Here is a 14,771-nt window from a genome sequence, read left to right as displayed (position 1 = left end):
CATCTTATTCTGAGTCTTGATAACCCTTTTAAGAATACCGAACCATAATAAAAAATCTGTATGGTTTCCAATTTAAAGTGAAGCTGTCATCCGTGGCGGCCATGTGTCAGGACCATACGGGGGGGGGGGGGTACTTTCATGGCGGTTCGGCCAGTGTCATCTCCTTCTCAGTAAGGGATGGTAATGATCCTGGCATCAGCCCCCGGTGTGCACAGGTCGCCATCCCTTCCTGAGCGGAGGCATTGGCCTGCGGCGGCGGCTGCTAATAATGACTGAACACTTTAGTGAATTGTGAAGCCGCTTCCTGAGGTTTTACTTTGTTATTACCTGGATAATTCACTGATACATTGAGTTGTTGCATTGCAGTCATTTGCTCCATTTTGTATTCCTTTGTTAACAGCTCCATCTAGTGCTAATGTCTGCCTTCTCTCTCATTGTGTATCACACAGGCTTCCTTGTGTCCGGCTCTCCTGCAGGACCCGGCCAGTGAGGGGCCCGGGCCCCGCATCTCTGTGACCTGCCTTCCCTTCTGGGCTCCCCAGCCTGCTGCAATGGGTGGGTTATAAGCGCTGGTAAGAGGTGACTGTGTGAGCTGTGCTGTGTCTCCTGCGCCTCTCTGTCTTGTATACTGATCTCTCTCCTGTCTGCTTTGCTGTTCTCTGTGCTATCGGGGTGCCCCCCTCAGGTAATGAGGAGCACTGGGGTCAGCCCACCCTGGAGATGCTGAAGAGAAGGGACATTCTGGCTATTGTACTCATCGTTCTGCCCTGGACTTTACTCATCACAGTATGGCACCACAGCACTCTGTCCCCGCTGCTCACTGCACACAAGGGTGAGGAGACTCTGTAACCCCCTATCAAGCATTTGCTATCTCACATGATCCTGTCATGTCTCATAAACTCCTGACATAACCACTGACCTCATGCCCATTACCCTCGACCTCTTCATTCTGCATGGCTTCATCAGAACGTGACTTACTGGGCGTATGGAAAGTGCAACTGTAGGCATAGTCATCTCACCACCTCTAACTGCAGGTATCACTGTCCCAGACTATGTCTTACCATGATTGCATTAAAGGCCTGATGTCCAGGAATCCCCTCGTACCCCCACCTCCAAATAGGACTCAACAATGTAATGCTGTCAACCATGGGGTGTTAACGCTGTATTACACGGCCTGATGACTAATGTAAGTGAGCCTCGATCTGCTAGACGGCTATTACACGGCTTGATAATCGTGCAGCAAGGAATATATATATATATATATATATATATATATATATACACACACATATATACAGGGGTGCCTTGAATTACGAGCATAATTTGTGGACGGTGCTTGTAATCCAAATCCACTCTTAAACCAAAGCAAATTTTCCCATAAGAAATCACTGATATGCGGACAATTGGTTCCACACCCCAAAAATAATGATTTTTTTTACAGATGAAAACAAACATTTAGAAACAGCAGAATCTGTGATATTATAAGTTACTGTAGAGTAATGGAGAGGATGGGAAACACAAGGGCGGACAGAGACTGCAGGGAGTATGAAGGAATGAGCAGGGCAGATGTGAGCACATACATGCAGCACTCTCTGTCCGGGGAGAGAGGGGTTACAGCTATGGAGAGATTACCTCCACAGTCCTGTCCCCTGATGCAAGCCCCAGCCTGAAGTGGATCTGCCATGATTTGGAAGGTGAGGGAGACTTCCTGGGTCAGAGTACAGGGCTGTAGACCCCGCTATGCAGACCATATCCCTCCCCCACTCCTCCTCCCACCCAGTACAGGTGCTATGCCCTGGCCGCTAGGGGCCACTCCGCAGTATAGATGGTGCTAACAGGCAGGAACCGGGTCAGCTGTAGGATAATGTGGTCACGGTGTAGGCACGAGGGTGATACAGCTGGAAACCGGGCTCCTGACCATGCGAGAATACTGGGCATGCGATTCTTCGTTGTCCTTAGTCAGGGCACCAATGATCACACCAATGCCAAGGTTCAGAAACAACGGTAGTTGTATATTTATTGTAACGGTGGTAACTAGTAGTAACAGTCTCTCCGGATGCAACCGGGAATAAGGCAATCTTGAATAAGGCAGAGTAATGGGTGATGCTGCAATAGGCTGTGAGAGTAGCGTGCTGAATGATGGGAGTAGTAGTGATACTGAAGTTGAGATGCTGGGTGGAGTGAGACTTGAATGAAATACTTGCTGTTGATGATTAGAGAAGATGATGATGAGAGGAACTGAAGAATGACTGAAGAACGGCACCCAGATGAGGATCTTTAGACTTGAGACAGGAACACAGCCAGTGGACTGGAGCAGCAGAGCACACGCAGGCCTCTCTCTTAGCAGGGAGAGAGGACAGACACACAACCTATTCCCTATGGGACAGGAGATAGACTGAGGTAGAACAGGAAGTCACATGGTAACCCCAGCCAAAAGCTCGATGACCATTGGAGTTACCATGGAAGCAGGGCACAGTCACATGACATCCAGCCATTGCATCATCACACCATTAGGCATATACAGAGAAATATACATGAGAAGTACCATACTTGAACAGTGGGAGGCGACATAATACCATTAGGCACTGATACCTGAATATACATGCAATAAATGAATGAAATAGCAGACCTGAATACTGAGAAGGGTAAAACAATACACGCAGTTTGTAGTGGACCATAGCTTTCCAGAACAGAACTGTTTATAATAAAAGTGTGAGCATAAGAAGGGCTGTTCTGGGACACTGCACAGGGAGCTCTTGAACCAAAGCAATGCTCTTAAACCAAGTCACAATTTTGAAAAACTGTGAGCTCTTAAACCAAGTTACTCTTAAACCAAGGTACCACTGTGTCATCATGTTATAGAGCAGGAACGGCTGTGTGGATTGTTATATAACTTTGTGGAAAAAGATTCAGTATAACTTTGTTGTTTAAAATCCCTGATCATTCAGTGATAAGGAGTCCAGTGGGCGGTGTCACTCAATGGACAGGGCAGAAGTGGGGAGAACACTGGGGAGTGAGGACAGAGATGTATAAAGTCTATTTATTTTTTCTACACAGTCATCAGCCGCTCGTGGCTATTACACATATAGATGTGCAGTCAGCGGCCGATGATTTTTCAGCAGGTTGAGCAACAACAATCAGTGGATGATCATTGTCTTTATTACTTGGAGTGATAATCTGATTATCGCTTTGTGTAATAGGGCCTTTGGAGCCCCCATAACTTGGCAATATTGCAATCAGCTTGTCTTCACAGGCTAAAAAAAAACATCATCTGTTGGTCGTGCATCTCCCTGTGTAATAGGGGATGTGTGGCCGACCATGATGGAAAGGACCAGACCAACAAGCAAGCAATAATTCCTGCAGCTCTACTCACATGATTGTTATATGCCTTATACTAGGCTCTGTGTATGAGCGTAAATACTGTGCTTGTCAGACCATCTAATAGGACTGCTATACTCCAGAGCTGCACTCACTATTCTGCTGGTGGGGTCACTGTGTACATACATTACATTACTTATCCTGTACTGATCCTGAGTTACATCCTGTATTATACCCCAGAGCTGCACTCACTATTCTGCTGGTGGGGTCACTGTGTACATACATTACATTACTTATCCTGTTATTATACTCCAGAGCTGCACTCATTATTCCAGAGCTAGCATCACCAATGACATCAGTTTACAGAACACAATGGCTTCAGTGATTTGCTGTCTGATCTATATAGCCGGAATCTCTCCATACATTACGCTTCTATTGACCTGATGGCTGCATTATACATGAGAAGTCACTTACAGAGCATTAAGGCCAGGTCTGTGCATGGTGATGTGCAGCCTATGCGCAGGATGCATTTAGCTGTCACATACCGGATGCATATACAGTGTCTGTCTCTATGCGGTGGGTTAGCCCTTAATGTGATACCTGACCTCTGTCCTGGCTGCAGCAGGATGCTCATCAGCCAGTTATTACACCAATATAAAGGCCCCTGTTATGTAGCAGTCCGTGCAGTGTCCCATACAAACAGTAAGAAGCATTGTGGTCACCATTATATTAAAGGGTGAAAATATTGTTCTTTCAAATCTACTATTTTTACTTTTATTTAAAAATCAGATACTTATCAGCTGCTGTATGTCCTGCAGGAAGTGGTGTATTCTTTGCAGCCTGACACAGTGCTCTCTGCTGCCACCTCTGTCCACAGAACCGTCCACAGAAGGAGAAGTTTTCTATAGGGGTTTGCTGCTGCTCTGGACAGTTCCTGAGGCGTCAGCAGAGAGCACTGTGTCAGACTGAAAAGAATACACCACACCTACAAGGCATACAGCAGCTGTTAAGTCCTGTATTAGTAATTTACTATTACAATAATACAAATATTTACAATATTACTTTCTGAAACCAGTTTGGTTTGAACGAAAAAAAAAATTCCGCTGGACAACCCCTTTAAGTTTTAACATCCAAAAGTTGCACATTTACATTGTACATCATATAGTGAACCCACTGGAACATATACAGAGGTATAACTTTAGAAGGAGGGCCCCCACCTGCTATGAGTCATTATAATACTAGTGCCCTGGGGACCCCTGGGTGTGACTGCTATCTCTGCACCCTTTATAGTCACCCCCTTTAATATCAGCATTTCCCACCCACAGTTGTTACTTCCTCTTATACTCTGCCGTCCTTCCAGCTATAAACCTCACTTATCGGCATTACTTCATCCTCATCATCACCCTCATCATCCGCTTTCTAAATCTGCTTGTGATTTTGGTTTCTGCAATCTGTTCCTGTCCGTCTTGTTCTCTTAGATGAGTATTAGGTGATATAATAAGCTGCTTATTATTAGATTTTAGATGTTGCACCATATGATCCCACTATACCGGATTGCGGATGGTGTTTTAAAGGGGGCACCACTTTTCCCACTAAAAACAAGGCAGTAGTAGATATAGAAAGCAGTGGTTGTTACAGTGTATCCCGGACAGACAGGACTTGCTGCCCAGTAGATGTCTGGATTGGCACATGGAATGGGTTTTACCATAACATTCCCGATGCTAGGATATCATGAAGAAGAATATGAGGAAGATCTACAGTGGTGCTTGAAAGTTTGTGAACTCTTCCGGATTTCTTATAGTTTTGCACACATTTGACCTAAAATTAAATGGGAAAATAAATAAGAACTAAACCAAGCAAACAAGTCACAAATATTATACTTTTTTTTTTGTTCATTAAGAAAGTGAATCTATTATATATCTGTGAATGGCAAAAATATGTGAACCCTTTCCTTCAGTATCTGGTATTATCCCCTTGTGCATCTAAACTGGTAACTGTTGATATGTCCTGCACATAGTCTTGGAGGAATTTTATCCTATTTCTCCATACAATATCTTTAGCTCTGCTATATTGTTGGGTTGCCTCTATGAACTGCTTGCGTCAGTTCCTTCCATAACATTTCTATTGGATTAAAGGGACTCTGTCACCTCAAAACACCCACTAAACTTAAGTTATGAGTAGATTATACATCAGTATACAACGCTGATTCTATATTTGCTATTTTTTATCTTTCTATGTTCTTTTGTTCCTTTGCTATAAGCCACAAATGAAGGAGTCTAAGTCGTCCTCTCCATTCTATTCTTCCTCTCTATGCAGCAACATGATCAGTTTTAAGGCTTACAATGGTGAAATACAAAGGAGTAGAAAGCTACAAATTACAAATTTACAATCAGTATCCTTTATCCTACTTGGAGATGGACTTTAGTTTGGGGATTTGAGGAGGGTGGGTTGGAGGTGACGGAGTCCCATTAAGGTCAGCACTGTGACTTGGCCATTCCAAAACTTCTTGTTTAACCATTCTTTGGTAGGACCACTTGTGTGCTTCAAGTTGTTGTCTTGCTGCTTGATCCACATTCTCTAAAGTAGAGATTTGACAATAGCGAATTTACAATAAGCTCTGGCTCGTAAAACTCTGAACACTCAGCCTTTGACTCCTGGTGGCTGAAAAAGATTGACACATCCATCTTCTCCAGCCTCTGGGAGCCAAATGCCAAGTGTTTAGGGTTTTGCAAATCCAAAGTTACTGTAAATTTGCTCATCTCTACTCTTGAGATTAATTCCTTTAGACTTTTGGGGTATTAGAGTCCATTCACACATCCACAAAATACTGTCTCCATGCACGGACAGTATTCTGTGCCCCAAAGCTGGATCAAGTGTAATAATGTATTTGATTTCATTCTCTTTATCCATGTTTAGGAGTTATGAGGAAACCTTAGTTTTGGGTCAAATTTATGCAGAAATATAGAAACAAATCGTAAAGAAGGCCCAACAAATAAAACAAAAAGTCAGAAAGCCGGGGGTGCCAGAAAATAATAAACAAAGTAAACTTGCCTATTCACTTGCCCCGTGTTGCCACTCCTAGGTCCCACTGATGGCCACCAGATGTAAGTTTCAGCTGGAAACCTGGTACATCACATACATGGTGATGGTCAGTGACTGATTGGCTGAGTGGGAAATTGCTCAGCTGGGCCATGATGTTTCAGCTGGAAGAGCTGGGTACGAGACCAGGTTTCAAGCTGAAAATGACAGCCGGTGGCCGTCACTGGGCCTCGAGAGCATCGCCATGGGGCACAAGGATAGGGAAATTTACTCTCCCGCACCCCCCGGCTTCCTGACTTTTTTTGAATTTGGTCAGACTTTACCTTTAAGGGTTCACAAACTTTCAAGCAACACTTTAATTTCCAATACATATCTCCACCTTAAGTCATAGCTTGGTTGACTTATCGCAATACTTTCTGATTTTATGAGTCTTTCATTGCTAGAATCTTTTTATGGACGGCAGTCCAGGAGGAGTAGATGGCAGAGATGTAACTTTAAGATTTGAAGCCTCAAATAAATCACTGAAGCCATATATATCACTGTTAGCTTCTTATACTGAGGAAGGGTCTATAGACTTCCATCAGGGACCAGATCCTGGATGCAGTTGACTGTTATAGTGCCCCCCCCCCCATAGCTGCACCCCAAGTAGATTGCCATAGACTGTGCAATGACTATGACTGGGGCCAATGTTATACCAGATAATAACGGTACTTGGCAAAATCCAACTCCACCAAACCTTCCAGACAGGATCCTTTAGCGTCTGTAGACTTCCTCCTGAGCTTTATAACAATACAGATTGCCTGTCCTCTGTTTCTTTGAGATGATACTGTTTTATATCTTTGCAGAGGATGGGAGCGATGGCCGCAGAGATGCAAGTCCAGGCTCCGATTCCAGGGAGTATTGTTCTTCAGAAAGAGATATTGTAGAAGTCGTAAGAACTGAGTATGTGTACACCCGGCCACCACCTTGGATGGGCAACCTCCCCACCATCCACGTGATCACCCCCACCTACAGCAGGCCAGTCCAGAAAGCTGAACTGACCCGTCTGTCCAACACATTACTGCATGTGCCCAATCTGCACTGGATCCTGGTGGAGGACTCTCAGCGGCGCACCCCTCTTGTTACCCGCCTGCTGCAGGAATCTGGTCTCAACTACACCCACCTTAATGTGGAGACACCCCGGAATTATAAACTGAGGGGGGACACCCGGGACCCACGTATACCCCGGGGGACTATGCAGAGAAACCTCGCCCTGCGTTGGCTTAGAGAGACTTTTAACAAGAATAACAGTTTGCCTGGAGTCGTGTATTTCGCAGATGATGATAACACGTACAGCCTGGACCTGTTTGAGGAGGTGAGTGTGCAGATCAGCTAACAGAAGGAAGAAAAGTAGCCCACTAGGGCCACCTACAGGCATAGCTGTAAGCACCTGACTGTTTTACATCCCTAGTGACATAGTTAATAAGGTTGAAGGAAGACAAGAGTAAACCAGGTTCAACCTAGAGAAACCCTACTGCGTTGATCCAGAGTAAGGCAAAACCCTTATGAGGCAGATGACAATTGCCCCATCACAGCGATAAAATTTATTCTCGACTTCAATGACAATCAGAATAATCCCTGGATAAACGTATGGTCATGTTGCAAGGCATGTTAGTGGTACTTGCCTTTTGTCAGTACAGAGTAAGGTTTTCCCTGGCTGAATGAGATATCTTGATGCAGCTTTAAGGGGGGTACTGGGTCTCTTAAGGTGTCCAGTTCTCTGGCAGTAACCCCCAAAAGAAGGCAGTCACTGAATACTGCGGCAGGGTTAGCTTTCTTTTAGTTTGCAGCCCTTACTCTTTGTATACTGTATGCACTGACATTATGGTGACATGTCTGGGTTGAAAGGTCATAGCTGTAGGGTAAAGCATGTGTTGAGCTGCCCTAGTATTGCATTAGCTGGAGGGCCGCAGTATGGAGACCCCTGGGCTAGACGGAGCAGGTTCTGTATTTTTGTCTTCTATGTGAATTTAGAATCGTTAGAAGCAAATGTTTTACCCTGCGCCCCTCACACTTGTACTGTATAAAAGGGAGGAGGTTCAAAGTTTTCACCCTTAACAAAAACTACATTTACACAGATATAATTGATCTATGAGGGGGAGTCACACGCTGCACATGTGGGGGTCAGGAACACGTTTGGGGGGCTTTGTATTCACATCCAGTGAGTTATGTGGGAGAGGACCGAGAATAATGTAACTGTCAGCAGTGTGTTGTGTGATTGACAGGCCTCAAACACAATTACTGTTATTACTGTCAGATCCGCTGCCGCCTGCCTGACACGTGTAGAGTGGGACGGAATGTACCTGGCGCTGCTCCGTTCTATCAGCGGTGCCCTCCTATACTGCTGCTCTTCTCACAGTAAAGGAGTTTCGCGATTTTATTGGAATAAAGATTTAAAAAAAACAACTCAGAACTATGTAATAAAAAGTCCCTTAACTTTTTAAATATAATTGAATCTATGAGGTTAAATTACCTCTAAACAAAATCCATAAACTCCTTAAAAAAAAAAAAATCGGAGGACTATACTTCCCAGCATGCTTATCAACAAAATAAACTGGGAATTGCGTTTCAGCTCTGAAGCTTTCACAACTGTTAATGCAGCTCAGGATTCTACTTTGTTAAATAACCAGCGTTTTGTCTCCAGATGCGGAATACAAGGAAGGTGTCGGTGTGGCCGGTGGCTTTTGTTGGTGGACTGCGCTATGAGTCGCCTAAAGTCAACACTGCAGGCAAAGTGTACGGATGGAAAACAGTGTTCGACCCACACAGACCATTCGCGATAGACATGGCAGGCTTTGCCGTCAACCTGCGGCTCATACTGCAGCGACCACAGGCGTATTTTAAGCTACGAGGAGTGAAAGGCGGTTACCAGGAGAGCAGCTTACTGAGAGAGCTGGTCACCCTCAATGACCTGGAGCCCAAAGCTGACAATTGCACTAAGGTAAGTGCATGGGGAGAGCATCAGGGGGTGGAAGCATTACAGGTTGTAGGTAGAACATTATCCATGACTACGAGAAGCGTCGACAAAGAGTGGCTATGAATCCCTGACACTTGTTCCTGCCTTCTGGCTCATAAGGGTTAAGGGAAGCCATCTTCTTTTGGAGAGTGCTTACAACAGACCACATCATGTCACAATTAGGCCTTATGCACACGTTAAGTCCGTAGTTTCCTCCTGCTATCCACCTTTATAATCCACTAAAAATTAGGGATTGGGTATATGTAGTGCGTCTGCGTTTTTGTAAATCCTCTTTTTTTTTTCTAAACATGTCAATTAATTTTTTTTTTAAGGGAAATACGGATGCCAAAAATGGTACAATTCGTAAAAAATTGCAGACCCCATTGATTTCTATGAGAGGATCCATAAAAAATTCTAGGTTCGCTCTAGGACATGTCCTTTTTTTTTCCAGCATTGGTTTGCGTCCTTGTAATCTACTGACTGTGTGAATAGCCCAATAGACAACAATGTGCACTAACTCGAATACGGAAATACAGATCCGTAGATTACGGGATGTGTGAATAAGGCCTTACTGTGTGATACGTTGCACTATTTTTTTGCACTTGAAGGGTGCGTTCACACCTACAGGATCCGCAGCAGATTTGATGGTGCAGATTTGGTGCTGTGTTCAGTTATTTAAATGAAATCTGCTGCGGATCCGGTAAGTGTGAACGTACCCGAAGAGTACATACTCCAAAAAAAAAAAAAAAAAGTTTATGGAGGAAGGGGATACAAGTAATTATTCTGAGGGAATACAGGACCCGCTAAGTGTATCTCTTATTCATTATAAAAATGGCTGTTTATATCTTACATCTTTTCCATCAGGAAGAATCTAATGATTACCTGGGGAGGCCAGAAGACAGACCTATTGGTGTAATGCATCCTAGGTCCACAAGTGCTGCTTGTCCTCACTGACCTATAGAAGGAGCGTCCAAAACTGGCACCTCCTACTATTGATTTAGGATGCTCGTCTCCCCAAGGACAATCATTCCTATTGTTGGAATGGCTCCCACTGTAGCAGACTGTTTGGCCATAGAATTATATTGAAGCTAATTATAAAAGAAGCTAATGCAAATATTGCAGGAAAATAACCTGCAGCAAAGAACTTAAAAGGGGTTTACCAGAATAAAAAAAAAAAAAATACATTTTTGTAAAAACAGCACCACCCCTGTCCTCAGGTTGTTTGTGGTATTACAATTCATCTCCATTCACTTCAATAGAACGAAGCTGCAAAACTCACACCCAAACTGTGGCGAGGGTCATACTGTGTCTGGAATAAAGTGGTCATGTTCTTTTTTTAAAATCAGCAACAGTAAATAGAAGAAAGACAGCAAAGTTCCATATCTATTCCAGTTTTGCATTTCTTCATGTAAACCATATAACAAAATAGTATTATTTACACAGCCGCCAAAGCTGTGTTCCATACAGTATGGAGTATCCACCCACCTAACCCATACTCTCTCAAACTTAGTTGGACCTTTCCTTTTAATATATACCCCTCCCTCTAGTCTTATCAGAGTACTCTAAACAAATTCCTGAGCGGTAGGGTGCTCTGCCAATATCACTTAACATGTTTGATAAAGCACCGCTGTATGGCTAATATGTCCATTTCTTCCATGTTAGGCAAATCCAGTATACCCAGAATACAAGCCTATGGGGTAGCTAGTACCGAAACACCATCTATTTTAGTCATCACCTCCAGCACTCCTTTCCAGAATCTACCCAGTCTTCTACACTCCCACATCCTATGTAAAAGTGTTGCAACACTAAGCTGACATCTAGCACAGGGCATGTTCTTCTAATTCTGGATCAACCCATAAGTTACCAGCTTACTTATCTATCCTGGTCCCGCCATACATGCAAGCATTTGACTCTAGTTTTATATGTGTTTAGGCTGTCCAAAGGAGCGATAAGCTGCTGTCACACTCCTCTGTCCGCTACCAACTCCAACAAGCCCAAACATTTTTGTTTTTATGGTTGATCGACAATAGATGATTTTCATTAGTCAGGAGCCTGCTATAACATTAGATGGTTGGCTGACATTTTCCTGATGTGTATGGGGGCCTTTAGTATCTGCAGCATGCTCATCCTATTGCAGATTTTCTGTAGATTAGTTGACATCAGTGAGAAAAAAAGAAATCCACAATGGAATCCAGATGGCTCAGGAATAAAAAAGGCTAGCAGTAGAGATGAGCGAACCGGGTTCGGGTTCGAGTCGATCCAAACCCGAACGTTCGGTATTTGATTAGCTGTGGCTGCTGAACTTGGATAGAGCTCTAAGGTTGTCTGGAAAACATGGATACAGCCAATGACTATATCCATGTTTTCCACATAGCCTTAGGGCTTTATCCAACTTCAGCAGCCACCGCTAATCAAATGCCGAAAGTTCGGGTTCGGATCGACTCGAGCATGCTCCAGGTTCGCTCATCTCTAGCTAGCAGCTAAATATGAAATCTAACATTTGTTAGAGAAGAGCCGCGAGGCCGCCATACCCTTTACAGAGTTAGGGACCTTATAAATCTGCTATTCAGGGTTTTCCCTCTGACTGCACCCTTTGAATCAGCTCCTTTAACTAATCCAGATGATATATCAGACAACTGTACTGTATACAAATATGTGTGTGTCTTCAGATCCTGGTCTGGCACACCCGGACAGAAAAGCCAGTGCTGGTGAACGAAGGGAAGAAAGGCTTCACAGACTCCAACGTGGAAATCTGAACACATGTATGCAGGTGAGCACCTTCCCGACCGGTAAGGAGCCGTTTACATCAAGATGATGATATCCATCTACACTTGAATCTATAAAAATACATTAAATCACATTCCTTGATACATCCATAGATTTTCATTGGTATAAATTGGCAAACTAAAATTGGGTGGAAGTGTGATGGGAATAACATAGCCACTTCCTTCAGCGGCATCAATTGTACATGTCCAGTGGATGCATGCTCTGGGAGTATACAGTGTGCTCAGGAGCGGAGTCTACTCCATAGATGAAGGCTTGAGGCTGCCATCAGCAGCCAACACTCATTGTCAAATACTGCAGTCAATGGCAATTGTGCCATTGCCAGTGGTTTTCTGAAAGCTAGCCGTCAGTATTCCAGCACCATAACAGCCCAGAGACTTGTGAACACCTCAGTGACCATAATATAAAATCTGCTATTAAAGGGAATCAATCAGCACAATCTGGTGCTGATATGGTTCCCAGCTGGTGAGTATAGAACTACTATGCAGCTCCGAGGCTACCAGCCGTATCTGCATGGCCAGTCTGTGACTGTCATGGCTCTCCGCCTGTCAGTGCACAGTATGGGGATGATTGGCCATTAACTGGTCTGCCTGTCAATCATCCCTGCACGGTGTGCTAACAGGCAGAGAGCTGTGACTAGTCACGGACAGCCCCCAGATAACTAGTTGCTACCCATATTTGAGCCTCAGGGCCCTATTCCACGGGACGATTATCGTTCGCATAATTGTTAACGATAAACGATTTTAAACATCTGCGATTGCGAACGGCCTGAAATCGTTCACCCATTTACACGGAACGATAATAGTTACTTAGGACCATTCTTGCAGTCGTCTTGTCGTCGCTATTGCGAACGACTGAACAAAGTCTTAGTCAATGCAAACGATTTACGAACGAGCAACGATAAAAATAGGTCCAGGTCTTATTAAGCAATCTACGATTTCTCGTTCGTCGTTTAATCGTTAACTGCTACTCAACCGAACGATTATCGTTTAGATCCGAACAATGTAACTATAATTCAAACGATAATCGTCCCGTGGAATCGGGCCCTCACGCTCTGGAATAAAACCTCGGGGAGCTGCACAGTAGCTCTATACTGTGCTGCTGGGAACCATATTAGCACAAGCATGCTGATTGGTTCCCTTTAAGATAGATAATGTTTTCCTATCGTGCATGATAAACTTCATAAATGAAAAATAGGGGTCAAAGTATAGTGATGCAACACAATTTTTTATTTTTTTTTAAAGTAGAAAACATTAAATTAAGCATCGTATGGTTACTGCACAATGAGCGGTGTACAAAAATAAAATAAAATAAATAATACTTCCTGGTCACATGACACGGAGCCCAGGAAAGAACACATTAAGGCCACATGCCCACATCTGTGTCAATTTTTACAGTAAGGAAATCCCAATCAGGAAGTCTTTCAGGAGGCTTCAGAAAACCAACTGTATTTCTTGGGATGTGGGGGGAGAGCAGCCTCTTTAGGCAGGAGGTGTAACGCTGACTTCAGCCACAAGTGATTGACAGGGTGGGGAGCAGATGGCTCCTTGCCCTGTCAAACACAGCTCCACATTTAACCATATAATTATTGACACGTACATGCAGCCTAAGCGTGCACTTCCTCCGGCTTGTTTTTGTGATCAGTCAGGGTCTGAACACTCACATTCGACTTATCAAAATTTTTGATATATGACTCTGACATATAATTTTTTTCACATAAATAGGGTACAATCATGGGGGGAGAAAAAAAACAAGCAAATTGGGTTATCCTGAGTTTAGAAAAAAGGCATCCCTTTATATTTTACATAACATCCATGTTCCTGTCAGGTTGTAATGTCTCCTCTGTGTTTTATCCCTGCAGGGGCTGTTTGCTTGGTTACTGATCGCTGCCTGGGCCTCTTCTTAAGCAGATGAACTTTGGGGACCCGTTCTCTAGCACTGATCGCCCCCTGCCCTGCGGCTTGCACAGGATTCCATGTGTGTATGTTATATTTTCCTAGAAGCACAGCACATGTGATGAAGACGATTATGGCAAAAGAAGGAAGCTGCGTCCTCTCACACAGGATCCCCCTCTCATCAGCCCCGTTCTCTCGCCGCTCAGTGACAGCCTGCAGCACTGTCACTCCATTCTCTGCAGTCAGGTGCGATGTTCTCAAGCCTGAACCCCATTGTCCTTCACCTCAACAGCACTGATCTTTCTGCAGGTGATTGCTCCTCTGTCGCCATCTGCTGGTCATTCTGTAAAATGGTTGAATTCATCACTGTACCTGGATCTCACCTCACTGATGGTTTCATAACTTTGGTAATATTTACCAATGCCTCGTCATATGAGCTCATTGAAGCAAATAAAAAAAGGATTCTTTATGCAACTCTGGACCTTTACACTCTAGTTTACAGTTTGCATAAGCATCATGTATTACAAAATGTAATAATTCCACCTGATGGCACATAAGGAAGGGTGGGGCAACCAGGGTAAAAGGTCCAGCTGGGTGTGGGTGTGTGTGTGTGGGGGGAGGATACTCGACCTCAGAGGCAATGATAGGAGAAACAATATAAGATGTGATGGTGGAGAAAAGGGCCCCATTCCACATTTTGCTATGGAACCACCCTAATGCGTGCAGATAAACTAGTGGTA

General features: G+C 44.0%; 1 protein-coding gene across 1 annotated transcript; it reads left to right on the top strand.

The window, feature by feature from the left end:
• Positions 1-510: 510 nt before the first annotated feature.
• On the top strand, positions 511-14,638 carry B3GAT1 (beta-1,3-glucuronyltransferase 1). The gene is made up of 5 exons (XM_069949067.1): positions 511-555; positions 7,203-7,711; positions 9,041-9,337; positions 12,022-12,122; positions 13,998-14,638. Exons 1-4 carry the CDS (start codon positions 552-554, stop codon positions 12,106-12,108), a joined length of 897 nt encoding a protein of 298 aa, XP_069805168.1. The 5' UTR covers positions 511-551; the 3' UTR covers positions 12,109-12,122; positions 13,998-14,638.
• The last annotated feature ends 133 nt before the right edge of the window (positions 14,639-14,771 follow it).

The sequence above is a fragment of the Dendropsophus ebraccatus genome, chromosome 12 (assembly GCF_027789765.1).
Source record: "Dendropsophus ebraccatus isolate aDenEbr1 chromosome 12, aDenEbr1.pat, whole genome shotgun sequence".
Lineage (NCBI taxonomy): Eukaryota > Metazoa > Chordata > Amphibia > Anura > Hylidae > Dendropsophus > Dendropsophus ebraccatus.
Note: the sequence above shows the minus strand (reverse complement) of the source record. Positions and strands in the feature narration are given on the sequence as shown.